Source organism: Diabrotica undecimpunctata, chromosome 9 (genome assembly GCF_040954645.1).
Source record: "Diabrotica undecimpunctata isolate CICGRU chromosome 9, icDiaUnde3, whole genome shotgun sequence".
In the NCBI taxonomy this organism is placed as follows: Eukaryota; Metazoa; Arthropoda; class Insecta; order Coleoptera; family Chrysomelidae; genus Diabrotica; species Diabrotica undecimpunctata.
The window spans coordinates 2,118,635-2,144,586 of record NC_092811.1 but is presented as its reverse complement, the minus strand read 5'-3'; the positions used below and the strand labels follow the sequence as shown (position 1 = coordinate 2,144,586).

The window sequence follows — 25,952 nt, the reverse complement described above, 5'->3', positions numbered from 1 at the left end:
TGATTTGATTCCGAAGAAATTAAAGAACATGGAAAAAAGGAGAAGAAATTGCTAAAAAATGATCTAATAATGAAGATATTGAAGAAAATGGAAAAAAGAAATAGGAAACCATCACAAAAATGATTTGATTCCGAAGAAATTAAAGAACATGGAAAAAAGGAGAAGAAATTGCTAAAAAATGATCTAATAATGAAGATACTGAAGAAAATGGAAAAGAGACGTAAAATCATTACAAAAATTAAAGCAAATAAATACAAGGAGAAAAAAATCACTACAAAAATTATTTAATAATGAAGATATTAAAGAAAATGGAAAAAAGAAATAGGAAACCATTACAAAAATGATTTGATTCCGAAGAAATTAAAGAACATGGAAAAAAGGAGAAGAAATTGCTAAAAAATGATCTAATAATGAAGATATTGAAGAAAATGGAAAAAAGAAATAGGAAACCATCACAAAAATGATTTGATTCCGAAGAAATTAAAGAACATGGAAAAAAGGAGAAGAAATTGCTAAAAAATGATCTAATAATGAAGATACTGAAGAAAATGGAAAAGAGACGTGAAATCATTACAAAAATTAAAGCAAATAAATACAAGGAGAAAAAAATCACTACAAAAATTGTCTAACTATGGAGAAATAAAAGAAAATGGAAAAAGAGTAACGAAATCAGAACAATAATTATCTAATTATGGTAAAATAAAAAAAATGGAAAGAAAAAAAAGACATTTTATAAAAAAATAGTCTAGTAAGGAAACCTTAAAGGAAATATACAGAAGGAAAAAGTAATCACAAGAAAGATTCAATAATTCTGAAGATATTGAGGAAAATGGAAAAATGATCAAGAAATCATCACAAAAATTGTCTACTAATGGAGAATTGGAAAAAAAAATAAAAAGATTAAATAGCAATCTCGACAAAAATGGTTCAGTTATCAAGAAATGAAATAAAATAACAATATAAATCGCCACAAATACGGTGTAATAATAGAGTAATTCAAGAAAATGGAAAAAATAGGGTCGTCGATGACGTAGTACTGCAGAGAATGGATTGGAACCAAACATATAGACATTTTGACTTCACGATAAAAACGTTAAAACTATTCTCTAGCAAATAGTCGAATATTTGAAAATAGTTTTACAATGGGGAGCTGTATCATATCACTTTCTGTAGTTCCCCAACCTTCATAAGGCAAATAAAAAAAAATATGAAAAAGTTTATCACTCTGTATAGTCCGTAATTGTCCATATAATCCTTTGGGGGTTTTATATTCTTCAAAATAGTTTCTTTCTTTCTTCAAAGATCCCAAAACTTAAATTATTTGGCAGTCTTTCAGCAATTAGAGGGAAGTCAATAACTATATTTGTTTTGTTGGCACTATTGAATTGCCGTTTCCGTCAACCATCTTTATTTGTAGTTTTGGTTCATCAACTCCTTTGCAGTATTTGTTTTTGATGGTATAGTCGACTCCGATGATATCTTTGGTCGTGATATATTTTTAACTGTACTAATATCGACCAGTCTATTCGTAGATTCCGACTGAGTGATTAAGTTACTAATTTACGATGAGTAATCAGTAAGAACACGCGTTGATCTTTGATAGACCGGTCGGTATATCACCGGAGCCAACTTGTCAAGGTTTTCGACGCACAAGTTTCTTTCGGTAACAAAATAGACTAGAATTTTGTCGTCTATGACCTATTTGGTCCTTTGATTGCATCAACTTTTAATCTAAGCTAAAATCTAAGGCGGTACTAGGTAGTTTCCGGGTTTACAGCTCCATAGAACGTTTAGGTTAAATTAGGTTATGTTTTTAACGACTTAACCTAACATAACCTGTTCTCCTACAGCTTGGTCTTTGTTTATTGTCGTTCAAAAATGACGATAAATAAAAAGGAGTCTATAAGACCCCTCTGAACATTATTGGCTCGCCTTTGGCAATGGCAAAAACAAACAAATCGTCTGGAAGAGAGGTAATTCAAAACCACGTCAAATATGCCCGGAAATTTATCACAAGAAAGTCAAAACTCCTTGAAACGTACTTAGAATACGATGATAAATGTCTTATCTAAAGGAACAAGAAGAGAATGACTTAGAACACTAATTTAGGCAGTGAATTTAACAAGGAGATGATGATTTGTTGGACAATTTTTAGATAAATAAATTTTTATCAGAGCCTCCTCTCCTGGAAACTGAAAACCTATAAAACGCGTATTTTATACTAAAAATGTCAACATTTCTAGTTTGTTTAATATTTTTAAGATTTTCTTTCATTGTTACGAAAGAATTTATTCAATAATAAAAATGTCGTTCTAAGGCACTTGAAAAATCGTCAAACTGTCACTTGTCATCGACGAAACCTCAAAAAGGTGAACAAACTAACGTTAGACCGTCATCGTCGGTTCCCCGGATTGATTAATACGTATCCGAATTCGAAAAGAGAGAAATGGCCTGCTAACAAGGTCCCTACAAGTACATATCACAACACTAACGAGAAGAAGCGTGCATCACTTAAGGTAGGACTTGTACAAGATGCGACTCTTGCAGAGGTCCTTCTCTGTTTCGAACAGGAACTGAATATCGCGCAACGTCACCTTCTTCATGCGCTGCCGGAGCGGAAGTTGCCCTCGCAGACCACTACCCGGACCTCCCACGTTCGACTGAAAAAAAAAACATCTGTAGTCGAAACACCTTTATAAACAATCGAGAATTGGAGTATCGTACGGTTAAAATATGTTACTTACTTGGGTTGTATTGGCTAATTCACCGTCCATCCTCGGCTTTTTCCTCGGACCTATCGCCTGCAACGCCGTCGCGTTAGCCTCTCGCTGCCTCAGCTCCTCCATTTCCACCCTCTGCATCTCTTTCGCCTTCGCCTTCAATTTAGCTTGTTCGGGGTCTTCGGTCCGCGACCGACTTTTCGCCGCCCTCATTAACACCTCCCGCTCCATCTCCTCGTGCCTCTTCCTTTCGGCTTTGTCAAGATCTTCGAGAAACTTTAATTGACCTAGAAATGGATTCAATATAATTATATAGAACTCACGTGTGTACAAATGAAGCCACAAAAAAAACGTCTGTCAAACTAATGTCAAATCTGTCACAAACTGATAATTGAGGCCTATAGGCCCTTCTTCCGGAGAACCCAAAATGGAACTCTTGGTACAACACGTTTTTTAGTGAAGTGTTGGCTCATCTGAGAAAGATTTGTGCCTCTAAATCAACTCTCTGGTTTTGGTGAATTTCTGACAATGTCACTGTGTTACAATATGTTATATTTTAAACTGTAAGTTAACAGTGGCTCTTTGTCAACTTCGCCTTGGGTGGATCGAGTAGCTCAGGAGTCACCACTGCCGGTCCTAAGCCCGAGTAAAGGAGGAAAGTTGGGCAGTGGGCTGACAACCCACTCCAAATGAAACACAGTTACGAAACCTGAACATTTGCCTCGGAATACAGGACGGAACTTTCGGAAACGACTCAAGCTACGAAACATGGACTATATATTTGAAAACTGGAATGTGAGGACACTAAATAAACCAGGAGCTCAAACCGGACTTCTGCAAGACCTAAAAAGATATGATTACTGCTCTTCAGGAGACAAGGTGGCTGGGGAAGGGTGGCAGGGACACTAAAACGCACACAATTCTATATAGTGGAAAGGAAAAAGGGAGTAAAGAAAGTGGAATTGCATTTGTGGTGGATAATGATTTTAAGTCAAAAATCATAGACTTACAGGAGGTCAGTGAAAGGATATGCAAGTTAAGAATTTACACCCACTTCTTTAACCTAACAATGATAAATATTCACTGCCCAACAGAAGAACAAGAACAACATACAAAGAAAAGCTTCTACCAACAGCTGGAGATAGTATACGACAATGCGCCCAAAAGTGACACCTATTATAATCGGTGATATGAATGCTAAAATAGGCAAGGAGCTGCAGTTCTATGGCACAACAGGAAAACACCCACTGCACAATGAAACAAGCGAGAATGGGGAGTTTTTGATAAATTTTGCCACCAGTAAAAACATGGTTATAAGTTCCATATGCTTCCCACATAAAGACATACACAAAATGACATGGATGTCACCAGATGGAACCACAATCAATCAAATCGACCATGTGCTGATAGACAAAAAGGCAGCCAGTAGTATCTCAGATGTGAGAACACGACGAGAAGCATGCTGTGGATGAGACCATCTTTTACTCCAAACCAAATTTAGATGCAGAGTTAACCCTTAACTAGTCGCTACATGGTCAAAAAGTCCGCACGTATTAAAAATTGCTAATATTTCGGAAAAAAATTACATTTGGCAACCACGACCTTCAGTAGCTTACTCATTCGATACAAGGAGCCTCAGTACTAAATCAGAGTAGCAGGAGGTTTGTTGATTAGGAGTTACAGACAGTTGAAAGACATTTATGAAATATAGAGTTATTTCATTGATGAGGACATGATTTACATAATTGTAGAATCCACTAATAAATATATTGAAAGTATAGCAAGCAATTTCTCTAGGGAGAGGGATGCAAAGCTTACAAACCCATCTGAAATTCGCGCTCTTATAGACCTTTTATATTTGGCAGGGACATATAAAGCCCATCACCTGAATACAGAAGATATCTGGCAAACTAATGGCGAAGGTATCGAAATATTTAGACTAGTTATGTCCTTATCCCGATTTCGGTTTCTTCTAAGATGCATTAGATTTGATGATAAGGTCGATCTGGATTTTTAGGGAATCGCCCTTGGATACAATATATTCCAAGCAAACCCTCAAAGTATGGGCTCAAAATTTTTAGTTTATGTGATGCTGAAATGTATTATACCATAAATATGGACGTTTATGTGGGTCGTCAACCAGATGGCCAATTTACTGTAGACAACTCCCCGAAAGAAGTTGTAAAAAGAATGTGTGCGCCAATAAAGAATTCTGGGCGCAACAATACTCTAGATAATTGGTTCATTAGCATTCCTCTAATAGATGTTTTAAAAAAAGAATTTTAATTGACTGTTGTGGGGACCATTAGAAAGAACAAAAGGGAACTGCCCCCTGAATTACTTTAAGGATCTCGTCCCCTAAAATCAAGTATGTTCGCCTTTAGCGATACATGTACCTTAGTGTCGTATATCCCCAAAAAGATGAAAGTTGTATTGCTTGTTTCAAGTCTACATGATGACGACGCTATAGATAGAGAAACATTTGAACATTATAAACCAAAAATTCTGACGTTTTATAACAAAACAAAAGGCGGGGTTGACGTCGTTGATCAGCTATGCTCCTCTTATGATGTTTCGCGAAAAACAAGACGTTGGCCCATGGTAATTTTTAACACCATACTAAATATCAGCAGGCATTAATTCGCTAGTGATTCTTGAAAGTAACAACCTTGCTGATAATAAAATGCTTAGAAGAAAATTTTTGAAGCATTTAGCATTTTCTCTTATGGATGAACATCTACAGGTCCGAGCAGTAGTAGACAATTTAAATAAAGATCTGAAGTTACGTATTAAGGCCATATGTAATATTCCTAACACAGAAGGCACTCCAACGAATGAAGGAGTACATGGTAGATGCTACTTTTGCGATCGTAAAAAGAACCTGAAAACGACTGTTTCCTGCTGTAAATGTAAAAAGATTTTATGCAGAGAACATACACGTGCAGTATGCGAAGAGTGCCAAACTTAACTTATTCGGATTAACTAAAAGTTTCCTTTTTTTTATCGAAGTAGAAAATAGTTTTTTTAATGTTCTGTCCAGTGTTTCTAACATTAGTTTGCTTTTTTGTACATTTTGTAATATGTTACTTTACTTATTAAGCCTTAATAAAATCGTGTTTTACTTAAACTGGTTCCAAATACTTTTATTAACACAAACTAAGAAGTAAAAGACCAAACGGTCGTTTCGACCGCGCGCGACTACTAATTTTCAAAAATTCTTAGCGACTACTGAAGGCTTAACAAAGAAAGAAATGAAAGACAACAAAGGACAAACAAACTGGACCTGTAAGAACCGAAGATTCAGGAATGTAAAGAGAAGCTCGAAGAAGAAGTCGCAAATAAGTTAAGGACGCTAGAACTGCACTCCATAGAGGGCAAATGGAGTAATATCAAAACAGCAGTACTGCGGCAGCGTCCACCCTGGGAAACAAGAAAAAGGCGAGAAGAGGAGCATGGTTCGATGACGAGTGCAGACAAGCCATAGAGGAAAGAAATTAAATAGACAAAATGTATATAACAAGAACACGGGAAAGACGAACATCATTTGAAGTCGCAAGACGGAAAGCAGACAAGATATGTATAAATAAAAAAATAGCGTATAAAAATGGACAAAAAGAAAAAATGAAAGAAAATTGCAAAAACAACGAAATTAGAGAGGCTTACGAACACCTAAAAAAGATAAAAAAGTAGGTATAAACCTCAAACAAATCTATGTAAAGATGAAAGTGGGCAAATAATCAGTGACCAACAAAAAGTCACAGAAACCTGGAAGCTTCATTTTCAGACACTACTTGGTACACAAGTAGACATGGAAGATGAAATGGGTACGAACTACGTAAAAGAGAATGAAGTGGAGAATGGAGTAGAAGCTCCAACCATAGAGGAAGTTCTCGAAGCTATTAAGGCCGAGAAAAACAATAAATCCTCGGGTTTGACGAAATATCAGCAGAATTGTATAAGGTAGGTGGCGACCACCTAGCAAGTCACATCCATGCGCTCATCAAAGACATATGGCAAGAAGAGAAAATACCCGACGACTGGAAGAAAAGTATAGTATGCCCGATCTATAAAAAAGGAGACAAACTCCAGTGCAAAAACTACTGTGGAATTTCTCTATTACAGCATATAAAGTCCTCACGTATATTATTAAACTAGCGGCTCCAACCATGAGCAGAAAATATTATTGGAGAGTATCAGACGGGTTTCCGATGGGGAAGATCGACAAATTATCGGAGTAACTGTGACAAATAGAGGTGGGAACAAATTATCGGAACAGTTCTAAAATCCCAACAATTGAAATAGTATACGGTGTCTCAACGTTAATAAAAATTGTGAGAAAAATGTAACATTAAACAATTCAATAACCTAAAAAACTGATCAAAGAATGATTTGATCTCTCATGCTTCGTTTTACGTCTACAAAAAGAAATAGAGGAAAAAAGAGAAAGTCAGAAAGAGAGAGAAGAGGTGTGATATTCAAATTACGCAGGACAAGCATCTTGAGCGGATGAAGAGATCAAAATTTGCCTATTTTTTTATACAGAGTATATCATTGGCAAATGGAAATTTAAATGGTGAATAGAAGTGAGTGAGGTGGCTCTACATATACCAAATTTATTGGCTCTAACGGTTTTTATAACCAGGTTACAAGGTTTAGCAATTTTGCTCATTTCTTTCTGAATCCATAACTTAAGAACCAACTTGTATATTTTATTGATATTTGGTAAACATCTGTCTCATCCCGAACCCAAACGACCCACTTACTAATCACAAGTAAAATCCAGCTATATCCAGTCATTCCAGAGGAATGTTCCCACGTCTAAAAATAGAGGTGGGAACTAATTATTGGAACAGTTCCAAAATGACAACAATTGAAATATTACAGTAAAAATCCATAATTTGTAATTGAAATAGTATTATTAATATTAAAATTTATTATTATTTTAAAATCATATACGAATGATGCATTATTATCATCGCGTACTATTTTTGCGAGATTTTGGGTTTATGTAAGAGATACAAACATCAGTACTCACCTTTAATATCGTTCGTAATGTCGTACCGCGTATTCGTCTTGATGTTATCCAACCTATGTTCAGAAATAACGGACAATTTTTCTATGAGATCTCTGAGCCTCTCTTGGGCCGCGTGCGATATACACGCCGCCACATCCGTGCCGGGTTCGTCCAAGCCGTGCTTGGCCATCGCCTGTCGTATCCGCTGTTGGAGGGGCGGCATCGAACACATCACTTCTTCTTTACAAGACCTAATTTGGGTACCTACGAATTCGGTGGAGCCGAGGATCTTTTGCGTTTCCTCGGCGAGATTGACGCCGCCCATGGCGGCCACGTCGTTGATGTCGTCATCTCCGGTGTACGCCGAAGAAAACGTTTTCTTCTCTTTGTCTTTGGCTAACGGCTTGAGGTTAGAAGGCACTGCTGGTTTTGTCCCCTGCTGTTTGATGGCTCCGAGTTGCTTTTGGAGTGGGAGAGCCGGTCGGACTGGCATTTGCTGTCGTATTTGGCTGGGAGCTAGGGTTCGTACCTGTTTTAAGAGAAAGAAATACGTTCAACAAGAAATCGAGGTGAAATTGATTTGTTACTAGATTAATTGGTGAAAAGTCTTTCTTAAAAATAGTAATCCAAAGTTTTGATTGGAGTGTACAAGAAGAGCCGTCAGTGGAAGTGTTCATAAGTAGTACCAGAGGATTTATAACACAAATATATAGAAAATTAAAAGAAAGCGGAAGACAGAACGCTCTGAGGTATTTATCTTCCCTTATCAGTTGGCCCACCTATGGAATTTGCAGTTAAGTCAATTACCATAAACAAATTATACTCTGCATGTTTTTATAAGTTCCTATATTAATTAATATGGCTTTTTTATTAATATTTATTAAAAACATTACCCTTATGGTTTTTTATTCCCAGTACTCCCAGTACCCCCTCTATAACGAACACGGTTATTACGAGGTTTCGCTTATAACGAGGTACATTAGATGTCCCGTGAAATTTCTATTGAACTACAACCATCTACAGCGAAGCAAATTTGGTTATAACGAGAGAAAATAAGATCGAAAAACGTGTTTTTTTACGTTTTTGGCCCGGCCTTGGCTATAAATAAATACCCTTTTTAACTGCCGCCCGCAATAAACTTCTTGTGTTTATTCTACCGACCGATATTGTGACACATTTATGTGAAAGTAAAGAAACTATGCGTTTTTTAAATTTATTATTATTCAGTTTAATCGATAGTTTTCATTGCGTTATAGGGGTGTAGAGCTAGTTCGCTTCCGTAGTAGAATACTACACGTGCGCCCTGGATAACGCTAAATGAACTAGCACATACTGGCAGTCAGACAATCCTTAGGATCTCCTGACCAAACAACACTTCCAACGAAAGATGATAAACAAAATTAACGGCACTTGTGAGGACCGCACAACCAGACCAATCTGACATATATTTCGAATATGCCATATAAACATAGAAAGCATAAGCTATGCTAAAAGCCAGTTTTTATCAAAACTATTAAAAGTTGACAACATTGACTTAGTCGCTATACAGGAAACTCACTGCGAAACAGAGAAGCAACTACAAAAAAGGGGCAAAATACCGGGCTATGAACTATTAGGCGCAACTTACCACCGAACATACGGCACAGCCACATATGTCAAAAAAGATATTGAAAATGCTTCGCTAATCTCGACTTCCCCTGATGACTGTATTTATAATGTGGTCACAAAAATCGCTAGCATTACCGTGTCCAACATTTACAAGCCACCTGCTACGTCTTGGCCAGCCCAAGCAATTGAAGTATATCCTCACCCTGCTATATACGTTGGAGATTACAATAGCCATCATGAACAGTGGAAGTACAAAAATAGTGATGCGAATGGGAATGCTTTAATAAATGGGCAGAAGACGAACGCCTGTACCTTTTGTTTGATGTCAAAGATCGACCAACTTTCAGATCAGCGGAATGGAGGCGGGAATACAACCCCAACCTATGCTTCGTCTCGACCGACAACAAAGACTTACCTCTAGGGGCTTCACGAAGAGTTCTAACTAATTTCCCACACAGCCAACATCGACCAGTAATAATAGAAGTAGGGACACAAATCCCTTTGATTAGTTCTATCCCACGTCCAAGATGGAATTTTAAAAAGGCCAACTGGATTGACTTCTCTGCGGATCTGGATAAATACCTAGGGTGGATTACACCTAATATCAAAAACTACCACAGATTTGTTGGTGCCGTGCTAAGTGTAGCCAAAAAACACATACCAAGAGGCTATCGCAAAGAATATATCCCTGGCTGGTCGGAAAATAGCGAGTAATTATATCAGAGCTTTCTTTAAACTGGCGACCAAGATATAGCGGATGAACTACTGTACAGCCTAGACGCCGCTAGAAGCCAAAAGTGGACCGAAACAGTAGAAAGTCTAAACTTGCAGAAATCAAGCAGACAGGCATGGTCATTACTAAGAAAATTAGGGAGTGGTGTCCGTACGAAGGGGAGGGCGTTATAACTTGCTGCAATTACTAATACAAGGAAGAATACAGGGTAGAAGGAGTCGCGGAAGAAGACGCATCTCCTGGTTAAACAATTTGAGAGCTTGGTTTAACTGCTCTTCTGCTGACCTCTTTAGAGCAGCGGTATCGAAAGTGCGAATTGCTGTGATGGTTGCCAACCTTCTTAGAGGAGATGGCACATAAAGAAGAAGTCCGTACGAAACGCCGAGAGGCAGCCGTAAAGCCAGGTGCCGTAGCATCACATATAGTTAAAATACCCAGGGCACCAAAGGATAAAGCACACACCATCTACGTAAAGAGAGAACTTAAAACTTTAAAACATGTAGCCACAGAAACGGAGCATTCCCTCCCCTTCACCAGCGAAGACATATCAGAGGCTCTTAAAGACGTTAAGCCAGCAAAAGCGCCAGGATTTGATAATATTCACCCTGGATTTCTAATAAATTGTGGCAAGTATACAAAAGTTTGGCTGTCTCGATTTTTCACAGACATCATGGAAACTGGAAATATTCCACAAGAACTAAAGCGTACTAAGGTAATAGCCATACTAAAGCCAGGCAAACCCGCCAACAACCTAAAAAACTACAGACCAATTGCGATTCTCTCTGCCATCTACAAACTATTAGAGAGGCATATATATAATAGAATCAGTACAGAACTGTTCCAGGTGATCCCTGTCGAACAAGCGGTAGAACAAAGCTGCGCGGACCAGGTAATGTCACTCACTACCTACATCGAAGCGGGTTTCCAAAGAAGACTTAAATCTTCAGCGGCATTTATTGATCTATCGGCAGCTTACGATACAGTATGGAGAGAGGGCCTTATATACAAAATTCTCCGTGCAATCCCCTGTAAACCAATAGCACGCCTAATAGATAGCATGCTCAACGACCGATTGTTTCAAGTAGTGATGGGCACAGATATCAGCCCACCAAAGAAACTTAAGAATGGCGTACCACAGGGGTCAGTGCTCTCTCCACTACTATTTAGCTTGTACCTAGCAGATATGCCGTAAACACAATCAAGAAAGTTCGGATACGCCGATGACTGGGCCCTCACTGCACGATGCAGAACTCTAGAAATGTCTGAAAAAGTTCTGACGGCAGACTTATATATATTGGGCAAATACTTTCGCAAGTGGCGACGTCAACCAAATGCATCCAAAACAGAAGTTAGTTGCTTTCACCAGAATAATAAACTTGCTGGAAAGGAACTCAACATACAACGTACCACCTGGGTGGCATCGGCTTCCACTCTCTGCTCTACTGCCTTAGCCCTTGTTTTCTCGACCGCTGAATATTGTGCTCCAGTTTGGCTACACAGTCCACACGTAAAAAAGGTCGACACTCAGCTGCACAGCACTATGAGGATGATAACTGGTACAATCAAATCAACTCCCACCCAATGGCTTCCAATATTAAGTCACATCTCACCTCCACATTTACGACGAATTGACGCACTTACACGTGAATACAAAAAGATCATGAACAATATAAACCTGCCGATCCACCAAGATACCGAGGATGCACGAAATACCCGTCTCCGTTCTAGAAAACCACCAATGAAAACGGCAAGAATGATACATGAGGAGGTCAACATCACGAATGCTTGGTCCCAAGAATGGAACGCATAGCAAAATAACATGCCCTGCATTACCCACAAGCCACCAGGTTTTGATCTTCCACGCAAAACATGGTCCACTCTAAATAGGATCCGAACCAGACATGGCAGATGTGCATACATGTTACACAAATGGAAAGAACCCGTCTCCTCAATGTGACTGTTGGGAGAACCAAACCATCGACCACATTATTGAAGAGTGTCCCTCAAGATCCTACAATTTTAGCCCTGAACCAAAAGTCAATTGATTATATCAATACACTTGATGTTTGTTTGTAACTATTTAAAGTTTGTCATATACCTATATTACTAGTGTTTGTAATTTTGTTCTAAATGTGTTGTAATTATATATATACCCGGTATTTAGGCGGCACACGCCCTTCCGGTAGGGATCTATGGAGGAGTATCACCAAGCCGCAAGCCCTTATCTCTTGCCGTACTGCTCCACCATAGGCCGATCAGATACCAGCATATTCTAGACTAAGCAGCAGATTCATTTAGAATTTTAAACTGCTGCGTTAGTCTTTTTGTTTTCTGTACACCGAGCTGGGGATTGAACTGACATCTCTCGCAGTGAAGCGAAGGAGAAGCCAGCCGCCCAGCCCGCTTGGCTATCCGATCGACCGAATGTGTTGTAATTGCCATACGATAAAAAAAATTGCGTTATAAAATATTTTCTATAATTAGGAAATTCAAAAATGATGTTCGATGCAATAAAACTTCTAAAATTTACGCTGCGCTTTTATTTTTGTTCTCTAAAATTTAAATTTCTTAGTAATCTAACCTTGAGCCAACTGATATGAGGAGACGCTCATAGTCATCAAAAGAGACCTGTACAAAAAACGGCAAGGGATAAATGACCTGCACAGTTTACCTGAATTATCTCGAATGTTTTACTTAACTATGTGTTTACTAATATGTTTACTAACTATAATAACAAAATATTTACTCACTTGCACAGGTTGTCTAATCAAACCGGCTCTGACTTGCTGTCCATTGGGATAGACGGGATGTAAGGCCGGCGGCTGTGACGAAGACACTATCACATTATTTGCTATCGGTTGTCGAATGGACGTGACCATCCTAGTTTGTTGTGCAGGCGCCCGGATCGGAGTCACCAGGCGCTGTTGGATGACTTGGCCGGGCCGCACCACCGTAGTACCCGGGGTAACTATCCTTACTTGGTTGGCTTGTATACCTGTCGGCCTGATGGTTTGCACCGTAGGGGTGGCCCCCGCTAGCGAGAACACCACGTTCGGCGGCGGAGGCCGGATGCCGTCTATACTAAGTTCTTGCGTGGCTAGAGAATGCCGCAGAAGGGGCAAACTTTTCTAAAAGACAAAAAATTATTGAATACACAATTTTAAATACTTCGCTTAGACAATCGTGACAGAAGTGATTAAATGCCAAAGTGATATATACAAAAAATAAAATAAGACAATTTTTTGCGATGTTTGCATTCTTTATATTATTATTTTTTTCAATAAACTGTCTAAAATTGCCTAAATTTGCAGTTGTAGAGCAAAATTTTTATACCAAACTGAAAAAAAATCGTCTACGCCACTGTTTTTGCAACTACGTTATAATATTTGATGTTTTTCTTACCTTCAGAAATCCTATGAGGCACGGTTGTGGGGAAGCATTCAATAATCGTTCTAATTTGTCACAGAAATCTTCAGGTTCCACCTTGTTGTCGATGAGTTCTTGGATAAGCTGTCGGACGTTTCTCTCTACAGATTTAGGTTCTCGACTGGATAGTTCTAACAAATTGGCGAGGAATTTTCTACATTTTTCTTTGGTATTGTCATTTGCAGGTCGCTGAAATCATTGAAATGAAGATATTTTTAAACATTCCGAAAGTATAAAGTATGTGGAATGCTGATTTTAAACGAAATAATACGGATATAAATGTGGCATGTTAATTTCTCTTGAATTTCTTAAATTTAAAACTTTAGAAGAGACTGTATTTTCAGTTGACGCTGTCCAGAAATTATTAATATTATCGCTTCGAATACCTATAAGTGTATGTACTTAAAAGTTCCCTATTCGCAATAAATTATGTTTGGGATTAGATTTTAGATTTAATTTCTAATGCACACTTGCACAGTTCTTTAATAATATACCGTGAAACATGGATATTACAAGGGAATGCAGCGAATATCGTACGATAGCTTTGATGAGTCATGCTCTAAAACTGTTCCTGAAAATAATCCATAATAGGATCTATAGGAAATTAGACGTAGACATCAGTAACACTCAGATGGGATTCAGAAAGGGGCTGGGTACAAGGGAGGCTCTGTTTGCAATGAACGTTCTCTCACAGAGATGCTTAGACATGAACCAAGAAATTTACACCTGCTTTATTGATTTCGAAAAGGCCTTTGACAAAGTACAACATGAACCACTAAGACAAATTCTAATAAAGAAAAATATAGACAGCCGAGATATTCGAATTATATGCAACCTATATTGGAATCAAACAGCAAATGTGAAGGTTGAGGGTAGGCTAACAGAAGAAATTCAAATCCGTCAAGGAGTCCGGCAGGCATCTTGTCGCCACTTTTATTTAATCTGTATAGTGAAGCTATTTGTGAACAAGCACTCGAGGAAGAAGATCTTGGTCTGATAATAAATGGTGAGGCGATCAACAATATAAGGTATGCTGACGATACGGTTCTCCTAACGGGAACGCTAGTAGAACTACAACATCTCGTTCAAAGTCTCAATATATACTGTAACAGTTACGGCTTGAAAATTAATTTGAAAAAAACTAAATTTATGGTAATCACGAAATCAAAGAACATCAGAGCTAATCTTGTAATAGACAATACAACGATTGAGCGTGTGTCCTGTTATAAATATCTAGGTGCTTGGATCACAGACGATACTGATCAAACAAAAGAGATTAGATGTAGAATAGAAATCGCTAGATCAGTCTTTAATAGAATGCGCAAACTCTTTTGCAATCGTGATATCAATATAAAGTTACGAATACGAATGCTGCGGTGTTGTCTTTTCTACCCTGTTGTATGAGTAGAGGCTTGGACACTAAAACAGTTGACCACAAAAAACATCGAAGCTTTCGAGATGTGGTGCTATAGACGCATTCTCAGAATATCATGGATGGACCGCGTCACTAACACGCAAGTACTCCAAACTTTAGACAAAAGATGCGAAATTCTAAATGAGATAAAAACTAGAAAGATGGAATACTTGGGGCACATTGTGAGAGGTGAAAAGTACGAACTTTTAAGAAATATCATGCAGGGCAAAATTAGGGGCAAAAGAAGTATGGGAAGAAGAAAAATATCGTGGCTTCGTAATCTACGTGAATGGTTCGGGTGTAGTTCGATTGAACTTTTTAGGCGCGCTGCTAACAAAGTCGCAGTGGCCATGATGATTTCCAATCTCCGCTAGGAGTGGCACGAGAAGAAGAAGAATGGATATTACTGCATCGGTAGTTACGTCATCTTAGTTGTAACGTCAATTTTTAATAGGTCTGGCCAAAAACTATTCGATAACATTATTAAAAACCCGGTTTAATCGGCTAAAACTAAAGTAAGCCTTATATCGTCTATAGAGTCATAAAATTTTACAGTAGGTTGTCGTTTTTTATTTTATGAAGAATAAAATGCAATGCGTTTTCGGCTTTGCGGCATTGTTTTTAATATGGCAAGATGTAGTACTAAAAGGCTTTGCCTATTAAAGATAAAGTGTGTGTTATAAGAGCATTTGAAAGTGGTGGAAAAATTGCTGATGTATTTCGGCAATTTGGACTTGTTAATTCGACTGTCAGTTCAATCCTAAAAAAACAAGAACAAAATTTTAAAAATCTTTAATGAGGGAGAAAATGTTAAAAAGATTAGGAAGTGCATTCGTGGTGATGTAGATTCAGGTCTACTCAAATGGTTCAAGCAGTGTCGCAGTTCTGATATTCCTGTGTCCGGGTCACTTTTAAAGGAGAAAGCTACAGAGTTCGGAAAACTGTTTGGTGCTCTGACGGCTGGCTAGATCGGTTTAAAGCACGGCACTCAATTGTTAGAGAGGCAAAATATGTGGACGAGAACGTGACAGGAGATTGGTTAACCACAAGTAAGGCAACCATACAAAGATGAAGATATCTTTAATGTTTATGAAACGTTTACTATTGCCTTCCATGTTTGTCGATCCTGTGCCTATAATTCACTTAATTAAAAATATTACAAAGTTTAATTACATTAATAATTATCCCTTACAATTCGCACTGATATCGCTTACAAAACAATTCGCAAAATACTAATAATTAATCAAAGGCCGCCTCAGCGGGCAATTATAAAGACAACTAAACATTCTGGAAAATGCCGAGAACATATCCACATCGATAGAATCAGTGCGTAGATATTCGGCGATGAGAGATCATTCTCGACTTCGTCAAACCAAAGGGCAATCAAGGGTGACACAACAATATGATAAAAACTTTAGGAAAATCTAACAGTCGGTTGATCAAAAGAATAAAATAAAAGTAGACTTGATTTGACTTACTTGAACCTGCACTTGCACCTGTCCCACTTGTCCTTGATGAACAACCGGTTGCGCAGCAGACGTTACTGTAGTCGTAGCACCGGCCTGAACTGGATTGGTTGCAGCAGTACTCTACATAAAAAAACAAAAACATAAATATAAAACAAATAACTATTATCTGATGCATAAACTGTGCATTCCCTTAAAAGATGTAGCTGTTTTTCACTTAAAAGTAATTTTTCAGCGATGGTTAAGCCCATTTTTGTTTTATTTTCGCTTTTGTGTGTCTCTCTACTAGTATAGAAGGAAAGGCGGCCCAAATCAGACAGGGCGCCCCAGGTATAAGCTAGCAAGGAGAGTGAAAAGTGGTAAAAGTTGAGTATGAAGCGTGAGGGAGAGAGAAGGGTAAAGTAGCGAACAATGGAGAAAAGTGTAATGATGAGAAAGCAAATTGTAGGTGTCAAAAATTCTGCATAACTGAAGCTGGGGGCGGTCCTGCTCGTTATACTAAAAAATGGTTACATTTCCTTGGGCGAGCTAGCTGGATTAGGTGACTGGATACAATATGTGGATAATGTGTGGATGGAATAAAGATGATTATATGTTTAGAATATAACGATCGACAGTTTCATCATTGCGAGATTGAAAATTTTGCATAACTATTACATATTTACTTCTTATACGTAATATTAACTTCTTCCTAAACTTGGCAACACTGTATAACAGTTTGAAAAATCATTGATATTTAGTATTTGTTCCTTAAGTTTATTCAATTAAAACAATTTAGTATTTTTGTCAAAGTTTCAGATAAAAGTCTCCAAATTTGAGCTTTTTTCTACTTTTCCAGTTGAATCCAACAAAATATCTCATGTTTAGTGTGTATTCTATATAATTGCCTGAAAAATTATGTAAAACGAGTAAAAGTACTTACCGCTTGTACAGTTTGCATCCTAAAGGTAACCGGCTGCCCTGCAGCCTGGGAGGAATTAATGCCTGCGGGCGGGGCAGGTCCGAGTCTGAGCAGCTGGTACTGTCCATTTTCAGTCTTGATCAGCAACGTCCCCTGTTGACCGGGTTGCAAACCATGAAAGCTTTGTAACGTTAATTGCTAAAACATGGACATACACACCTTTAGACAGACACCCCGAAACGAACTCTGAAACGTAGGAAAAATCTACGAAAGATCAGAGTAGCTAAAGCATGCCCCAAAAGCTATAGAATCAGGACCTGAGCGACATTAACATTTTTTTATGTTGCGTTTAAAAACAGGTCCTGGCAAAAAGCGTACAGCTACCTAGCACACGAATCAAATAATCTACTAAATCACTTTCAGTCTGAGATGGATATTTCTATGGTCTATGGTCTAGTAATGAGTGATCTAATTGACACGTTAAGCATGTAGGCTTGATTGGCCATATTTATATTGCACATATTTTATTTGGGTTACAACCACAGTTGTCCAGTTCATTGGTAAATTGCTTTAAAACCACTGGCATGATTGAGCACTTACAAACTATGCTTCTAACAGTACTGAAGAGGTTTTGGTGTACAATAGCGTACATTTAACGTTTTACTACAAACTGATGTACTATTAAATGAGACTTTAATTTCAGAGGACTAAAATTAGGCATATTTGCCATTTTTATAGCATCTATAACAAACAGAGATGTAAATCTTAACTGAAATATTTGACAATGAAAACTTTTGTGTCGATTGGAAACTTTAATCTATCTTAGCATCTAGATACCCTCATTATTGCTCTATTGAAATTACTGCAGCATTTAAGACAATGATATATCAAAGAATTTTGAAATTCTTTGTCACTGGTTTATGACATTAGGTTTAAGATTATCAGCTGGGTCATAAAAATTGGGCTATTAGTAATTTTCAAATGGAGTATAAAAAGATACGAGGAAAGCAAACAACAGGCCAACCAAGGACAAGACTTAGGTATTGCATCAAAGATGAAAACTGTGCAGCTTGGATAGTCCACACCAAAAGTAAGGATCATATTAAGTAGAGAGTCAAGAAGAGCACTGATTGCATCTTCAGAATAAGAACATCAAGTCGTGGACCAATATTACTGGTAGAGTTAATTGATAAACATACATGCCTAACGTTTTAATATAAAGATGTGACAAAAAAACTGATATATGTAGTCACATTATAATTTTTATTTGCTAATTTTTTATGAACGGTTAAAAATTTATGAAAACTTTTCTGTGGCAATTCAACAAAATATAAAAATTAAATTTTAAAACAAGATATAAATAAATAACGAAGATGTAGTATACATTCAGCAGTACGTACCTATATTAAACTATTAAGTAGACTTTTTTACATTCCAGTACAAGTGTAGTTTGAGATTAAACTTGCTATGAATGGATAGCTCCTGATTTTGACCTCTATCCAGTGGCCTAATACATGTCACTATCCCAGAAATCATCAACAAAATTCATTAGATGATGACATAGTGTAGAAACCAAATTCATAAGACAGAAGAAGCTAAGCATGTCAAATGAGTGAGTATATAACAATATACAAGAATATTTTGATATGAAAAACGTTCCACATGATGGATACTAACTTTGCTCACTGTCCAACAAAAACAGACATATGTATAGGGCTCTGGGAGTCTTCTGGCAATGATAAAACAAAATCCGAACGATTTTTCATCAGTATAGGATTATTGATGAAACAAAAGATCAGTTCTATATGACAAAGAAACACTTTCTATAATGCCAAATGTATTTTTCATACTGATAATTTAAATAGAGTATGATGATGATTGGAGTGTACTGTGCACCTCCATCAGTCAGTTTCAGGATCAGAATGGTTTGTCTCACAAAACTTCTGCCACTAATACAAAGCCCAGACTATCGAGATGGTCGCTGCACAAGCTAAGTTACACAAATTGATTGGCCAATCAGCATTCTCCAGAATTACCGCCTTATGACCATTTGTTGCTCCCTGCAGCTGGAGAATATGAAAAATACATGGAGATAAGATATGGAGATCTAGATTAAGCAGAAAACTTTACAAACTGTAAAAAATCACCTAAATCAGAATTTGCTAGGTTCCAAAGACTTTTATGGGTTAGATAACAAAATCCAGAGCAGAAGATCAAAAAGAGATCACCTACAAAATGGGAGAGTGCAAAACTTAACATGGGTCAGAAGTTAGAGGCAGAAACAACATGAGTTTAAGGCGCTGTGTGAGTTGCAGTGATATTAGAATAAAAGGAAGGAATTGTATGATTAGATAATACTATGAAATCTAAAGAGAAGGATCAATTATTTGTTCTCAAATCTTTGTTCTATAACGTATTATACTGTAATAATTTAATATGTCATAATAGTTTATCAAAGCACTCGCTCAATATCATGCAAAAGTGTGCACATTCAAAAAAAAACCATCACCGTTAGTAAAAAATGAACAAAAAAAAACAAATACAACCAGCAGTGTACAAAAATTTCTAATAAAAACATATGACAATAAAATTCTAATTTATCTAAAATTTTCTAGATACTTGATTTGACAGTTTTTCTTTAAATCACAAAAATTGGAATGTGTTTTAAGAAATTACCCTAAATATAAATGTGAAAGAAAGACAATATATTATTAACATACCGAGTTTTACTTTCCTCTTGATTTAATAACTACTTAAATTATTTATTTTTACTTTTTCAAGTTTATCTAAATGTCTATTTTGAATTTCAATATCTTTTATTTAGTTTAAATCAAGCAGATAAGCAGATGAAGCCGGTCCTGACTGTTTCCACGCTTGGTGACGCCCCCTCGCGGAGTATGTCATAACCTCGTTGACGTTCGTAATTTTGTGTATAAATATTGAAAAAAATTAACAAAAAGAAACAAATATTTAGTTCAATGTCAAAAATATTTGGTTAGAAAGTCTGTATAATTAATGCAGATGTTTAAATGAGAAAAATAACCTTGTAGGAACCATGTTTTATCCAAATATATAATTAAAAATGTTGTTTTTGACTCTGAATGATAAAGAATGAAATTACTTACCCCCAATAAAAATAATTTGTAACTAATTTAATGGATAATTAAAAACACATTCCAATTACTTTTATATACTTTAAAGATACCAAAATGTTTTTCTTAGGGTGAAATAATTCTCTTTTTATCACTTGCTGTTCAATGCAGCCACCTGCAACTATTTTACTTTAAATTGCACTGTCAAAAAAGTGAAAATACAACACAACAAATCTAAAGTGCTTCAAATAGGAAGGCCTTTGATTAGAGCTAGTTAAAAAGCGATGACCATTAGTAAGATGTATCAAAAATTGATGGAACAAATCCAAAATCCTTAAAAACACATTTTTTTTGTCATTTCGATCACCTGGTTACAAAACGTTATGCTGAAAAATGCAATCAATGTGAATATTGTATTTTTAAACTAGTGATCTAGCAACAATGATTTAAAAATCTGGTGGTCTTAATTAGAAATACAACAAATGAATGATAAAAAACAAATTTTTTATAGTTTTTTTGTTTGTTATGTGGCTTATGTTAAATATTGTGTTTCTTTCAAAAAAAATAACTGGTAATGATTGCAGTATATACATTAAAAGTGGATCAATAATCTAAAGAATAGTCCAAAATAACTAGGCGTTACTAGAAAAAATGCAGTTTAAAATATTTTCACCAGTCCGGTGGTTGGCCAGTGTACTAGTTTTGTTAACTAACTGTAGAAATAGTAATATGTTACTAATTTTAGTAAAGTAATAACAGTTTTCCCTGCAACGGAGTGCTAGAAGAAGGTATTAATATTATATTAAGCTGTGATGGTATTGGATTTATAATACTGAAGCTAATACTGCGTTAGATTTAGACTAATGAAGTAAAAATGAGATAAGGGAAATAAGAAATAAGATTCTTGGTAATATTTAGTCAATACTGGAACGAAACAACATTCAACAACAGAAAAACTTCCAGAATTTAGGGAGTAACGTACAGTAGGATAGTTACAGCAACATTTTGATATTAATATGTAGAGAAAGAATGTAAACTGGTTAGAATGTGGCTTAATAAATAAAGAAAATCTTGCACAATAACACTCAAAGAGTAACTGTAATGGAAACATTGTGTACCCAAAATATTTGTGTAATAATTTTTGTATCTTGGGTTAATTTAAAAAAAACTCTCTAACAATCTCTTGAAAGATTTTTTTACATAATTTAACTAAAATTACCAATCAGTAAGAACAGATTAGTCTAGCATTAAGAGATTATGTATATCAAAAAGCTGTTTGCACTTTTTTTTTTAAATATATCATTCAATTAAAGAACTCAATAGGCCAGAAAATAGTAGTGAATATGAGAGGTTATTGTTTAGTTGACAGTGACCATTGTCATTGTTTTGTTTATTGAACTACACCTGTTTTGAGGTTAGGTTTGTCATTGGTAAACATTCTTTGTGAGATATGTACAACAATAAGAGCACTTTTTATAAATCAAATATGAATAAATTAAATTGCTTAGAAAAGCTTAATTTGAAGGTTTTATCAAAAATTTGTATGATTTTGAAGGATATTTGAATTTGTTTCACCAACAGAGGTAGCAGGATATATAGCATGCCTTCCCATTTGAGCTTGTATACTTCACTTACTGGAGTCCCAGGTCGGGCCCCGACTAATTGAGGTGCGCTTAGCACTACACGAGCTGGTTGCCCTTTCTGCTGCTGAGTAGGAACTCCAGGGCGCACATTGACTACCTGGAGGTTGGAAAGGATATTGGGGGATTGAGTGCTAGGGCTACCTACGTTATTAGTCTGGCCCATCGATGAGGCTACATTCATAGGTACAGTCATGAGTCCAGTGGCCCCGGGTGCACCGCTGGATTTCAGAACCAGCGTGGGTTGTTTGTTTTGAATAGTTTGTACATTGGTAGGAGTGGTCTGGAGGACTGTCTGGGGAGGCAGGCCTCCTATCGTGCCGTTTGGAAGAGTGACTCTGGTCTGAATAATGGTCCCAGAATTGGACATGACTTGGTTGCCTTGTGAGTACACGAGTTTTACACCGTCGGAGGGTTTGTTAGCATTCGAGTCTATCGCGACACTTTGGTTCACGTAAGAAGTCGTCACTGGTCCCCCCGTATTAGTACCTATTAACATCGCGTTGGCATTATTCACTTGTTTGTTTCCATCGTTAGCGTTTATAGCATTTACACCACTTATCGAATCACCATTGGCAATAGTCCCATGTTTCTGTGGGGCAACTGTCCCGCCGTTAGATATTGCACTGTTTACGTGGTTTTGATTAATCACGATGGCTGAGCCAGTCTGAGACGACGCTGGGGGTGTTGATGTGACGAGCTGATTCTCTAAGGAGCCTACGATCGCACTTACGGCCGATTCATCAACATCTGTACTCAGAGCTTCCTCGAGAAACTTAGCTGACGCCATTTTCCGAGACCCAACTGTGAAGCGACGTTGCCGCTCCGATACACGTCAAAAATCATAAATATAGATAGATAACATGCCAAACACTTGTTCTAAAATGATAATGAGTGGTAATAGTTCCTAATTATTATCAAATCAACAAATAACAAATACAATTTGAAAGATGTTGTAAATAAACAAAACAATGAATATCTAGAATATAAACATTACAATTGAAAAGTATTTGTACTGGAAATGTTTGTAATATTGGGACAAATTCTCTTTTATTTCATGTTCATATAAAAAATTTCGCTATCTGTCTTTTGATTTATTTTATCTCATTCTGGTGACATACTCATATTATTTTAATGGCTTCCTTCCGTTCAATATAAGTATTTCCTAATTTTTCGTTTACTTCTGCATTTTTAATTATCTCCCATATTAATAAAATCCAAAGTTAATGTACCTAATGTATTATAGTCCAACATATTAAAACGTTTTATAAGATTGGTAAGAAATAAATCAAAAATAGCAATAATATTTCAGCAATAGGTATATGTACTACCTACCTATTTAAATTGACAGAAGTGATTAAAATCAATTGATAACTAGTTATTTTCTCCAGATTTAAATAATGTTAAACCAAATTTATATTTACTTAAAAATAAAAACAACGAAAATCGACTGATTTGTAATTTATGAAATAAAATTAATTTTTTAATAAACTATATACCTAATCAATTATACCTAAAAACTGATTGTTACCGAGCTCGCGGCAACGCCGCTTTGGACAAAAGCCCGCATGGCGCATGATCTGTACTTTTTGCGTATGCGCTCCGGTTGTTGACAAAGCGAAGGCAGAAGAGCATATGAAACAAAATTTGAAATCGCGCCTCTTAAACCACTCAACTTGTTACAACTTTTCCACTTTCGGGGGCGAAAATGTTTTATAAGTCAGGGCAGTTTATCAAAATTCAGCTCAGTTACCTTTACAAAGCTGAGTAGGATGTTTCGATCTTTGATTTCTGCTAGTCACAGCACATGCGATATCTCGGGACACGTCACCGCCCGCCAAATTCGATTTTTTCTACGTATTTCTTTGTTTCCTTTTTATGTTGCGTTTGGGTAATTAATAAACTCGTAGAAAGAGTTTTGTTTATGTCGGCAGTGATTATTAATTAATATTAGAGGTGTATAAGGTCCATAACGTAACAGAACCGTCTTTTGCAATAAGCTTTTGATATAATATCGTCAATGAATGATCTTCACAAGTGTTTGATCTATTTAAACCTTAAATATTCTATAATTAAAGGGGAGACACTAGAATAGATAGGAAAATAAGAACTAAAAGAGCCAAGAAATATGTGATACAAATTAAAAAGTGCAAGTAATGCAAGGAGTAGCGAAAAATGAACAGTGCAAAAATAGTCCAAGCTCTAGAGACAAAAATGAATTATGTCGAGAATAATTAGTAAATGTTTGAAACCAACACAGCGTTTGCCTGGAGTTTGCAACTCCAAACTCTTGGTTATATTTTTTATGATACTTTTAAAGTGCAAAAAACGGTGTTAATTGGTTATTTTTATATTTATTGTACCTATCAAATCAATATTTTAAGGTAAAATGAGTTCAATATTCCGTGCTGGTCTCAGCTTGTGTAGAGGAGGGACGCTGAACTGAGTAGGGGTCCTTCAGTACTTTGTGCAAGACAGACTGGGCGGAGAAGTCCTCAACCCAGACACGGCGCGTCCCAATGGCTGATAGGGAACGTCCTGTAGATATGCAGGACAGGTATGAATTCTTCTTCTTCAAGTGCCATCTTCGTTCCGAAGGTTGGCGATCATCAGGGCTATACGTATTTTCGAAACTGCTGACCGAAACAATTCGTTGCTGCTACAGCTATACCATTCCCGTAGATTCTTTAGCCAGGAGTTTCGTCTTCTTCCTATGGACCTTTTTCCTGCTATTTTCCCTTGCATAATTATTCGAAGCAGGTCATATCTTTCGCCTCTTGTAATGTGTCCCAAGTATTGCAGTTTTCGTTTTTTGATCGTAAATATGACTTCCTTTTCTTTATTCATTCTTCTCAAGACCTCGACATTTGTGACTCTCTCGGTCCATGATATTCTCAGGATTCTGCGATACATCCACAGTTCAAATGCCTCTAATTTTTTGGTATCAATCTTTTTCAACGTCCATGACTCCATTCCGTAGAACAGCACAGAAAGTACGTAACATCTCATCAGGCGAAGTTTCTCAAGGCTCATTTCATTTCAAGGCTCAAATCTCTTCCGCAGAACACTCTCTTCATTTTAGTGAATATGGATCTGGCTTTTTCTATTCTTATTTTGATTTCTGCTGAGCTATCGTTGTCTTCATTTATAAAAGTGCCTAAATATTTGTATTTGCTAACTCGATCGATAATATCATTGTGTAAATATAAATTTTGGACATTTTGTGTTGATTTCGATATTACCATAAATTTAGTTTTCTTTATGTTCAAAGATAGTCCATATTCTTCGCTGCAGTCTGCTATCTTATCCACCAATGTCTGTATATCTGTCAATTATTAAAAGTTTATAAATTTTTCAGGGCAAGAACTCTTTTTATAAATTAGAGATCTATTTAAAATGAATTCTCTTCTTGGTCGATTAATTTTTTATGTAAAAACAAAAATATATGCTTAAAAAATATTTCAACCCCTTATTTATTGGTTTGAAGTAGGGACAACTTTTTCGTTATAAATGAATACGAGTTACAGCGCTCCCTGTACATTATACACCTTTTAATTTATTGGTTATTATAGCTGAAGTCAAGACAAAGATTACAGCAGCCTATAAAAGAAATATGAACACAGAAATCCCTCCCAAATGATTTGAATATTGGAATACTTTGCACCATACACAAAAAAGGAGATATCTTTGAATGCTCTAACCACAGAAGCATTGCGCTTCTAAATGCAGCTTATAAAATATTTTCCTCAGTACTATGTCGCCGTATGGCACTATATGCAGAACGATAGTAGGAAAATACCAGACTGGTTTCAGTAGTGGTAAATCGACAATTCATCATATTGCAACCCTGAAACAAATTTTAGAAAAAACACTGGAATTTGGCATTGATACTCATCACATATTTATAGACTACAAAGCAGCCTACGACTCTGTGTGTT

General features: G+C 36.5%; 1 protein-coding gene across 4 annotated transcripts; it reads right to left on the bottom strand.

The window, feature by feature from the left end:
• Window positions 1-265: 265 nt before the first annotated feature.
• Taf4 (TBP-associated factor 4) lies at window positions 266-22,815 on the bottom strand. Of its 4 annotated transcripts, none has more exons than XM_072542551.1 (8): window positions 22,010-22,815; window positions 17,304-17,480; window positions 16,394-16,504; window positions 13,478-13,690; window positions 12,826-13,203; window positions 7,756-8,263; window positions 2,745-3,007; window positions 266-2,660 (listed from the first exon to the last, which is right to left on the bottom strand). In XM_072542551.1, the coding sequence occupies exons 1-8, from the start codon at window positions 22,802-22,804 to the stop codon at window positions 2,508-2,510; spliced, it is 2,598 nt and encodes an 865-aa protein (XP_072398652.1). In that variant the 5' UTR covers window positions 22,805-22,815; the 3' UTR covers window positions 266-2,507. The 4 variants fall into 4 exon arrangements, with proteins under 4 accessions (XP_072398652.1, XP_072398653.1, XP_072398654.1 ...); XM_072542552.1 differs by having other exon boundaries at window positions 17,304-17,435; XM_072542553.1 differs by having other exon boundaries at window positions 22,163-22,815.
• Between the last annotated feature and the right edge of the window lie 3,137 nt (window positions 22,816-25,952).

Coding starts and splice junctions, on each gene's coding strand:
- Taf4 (XM_072542551.1), bottom strand. CDS start 22,804: ATGGCGTCAGCTAAGTTTCTCGAGGAAGCTCTGAGTACAGATGTTGAT. Junction 17,481..22,009: donor GGGCCCGACCTGGGACTCCA/GTAAGTGAAGTA, acceptor TCCATGTTTTAG/CAATTAACGTTACAAAGCTT. Junction 13,204..13,477: donor GCCTCATAGGATTTCTGAAG/GTAAGAAAAACA, acceptor TTTGTCTTTTAG/AAAAGTTTGCCCCTTCTGCG.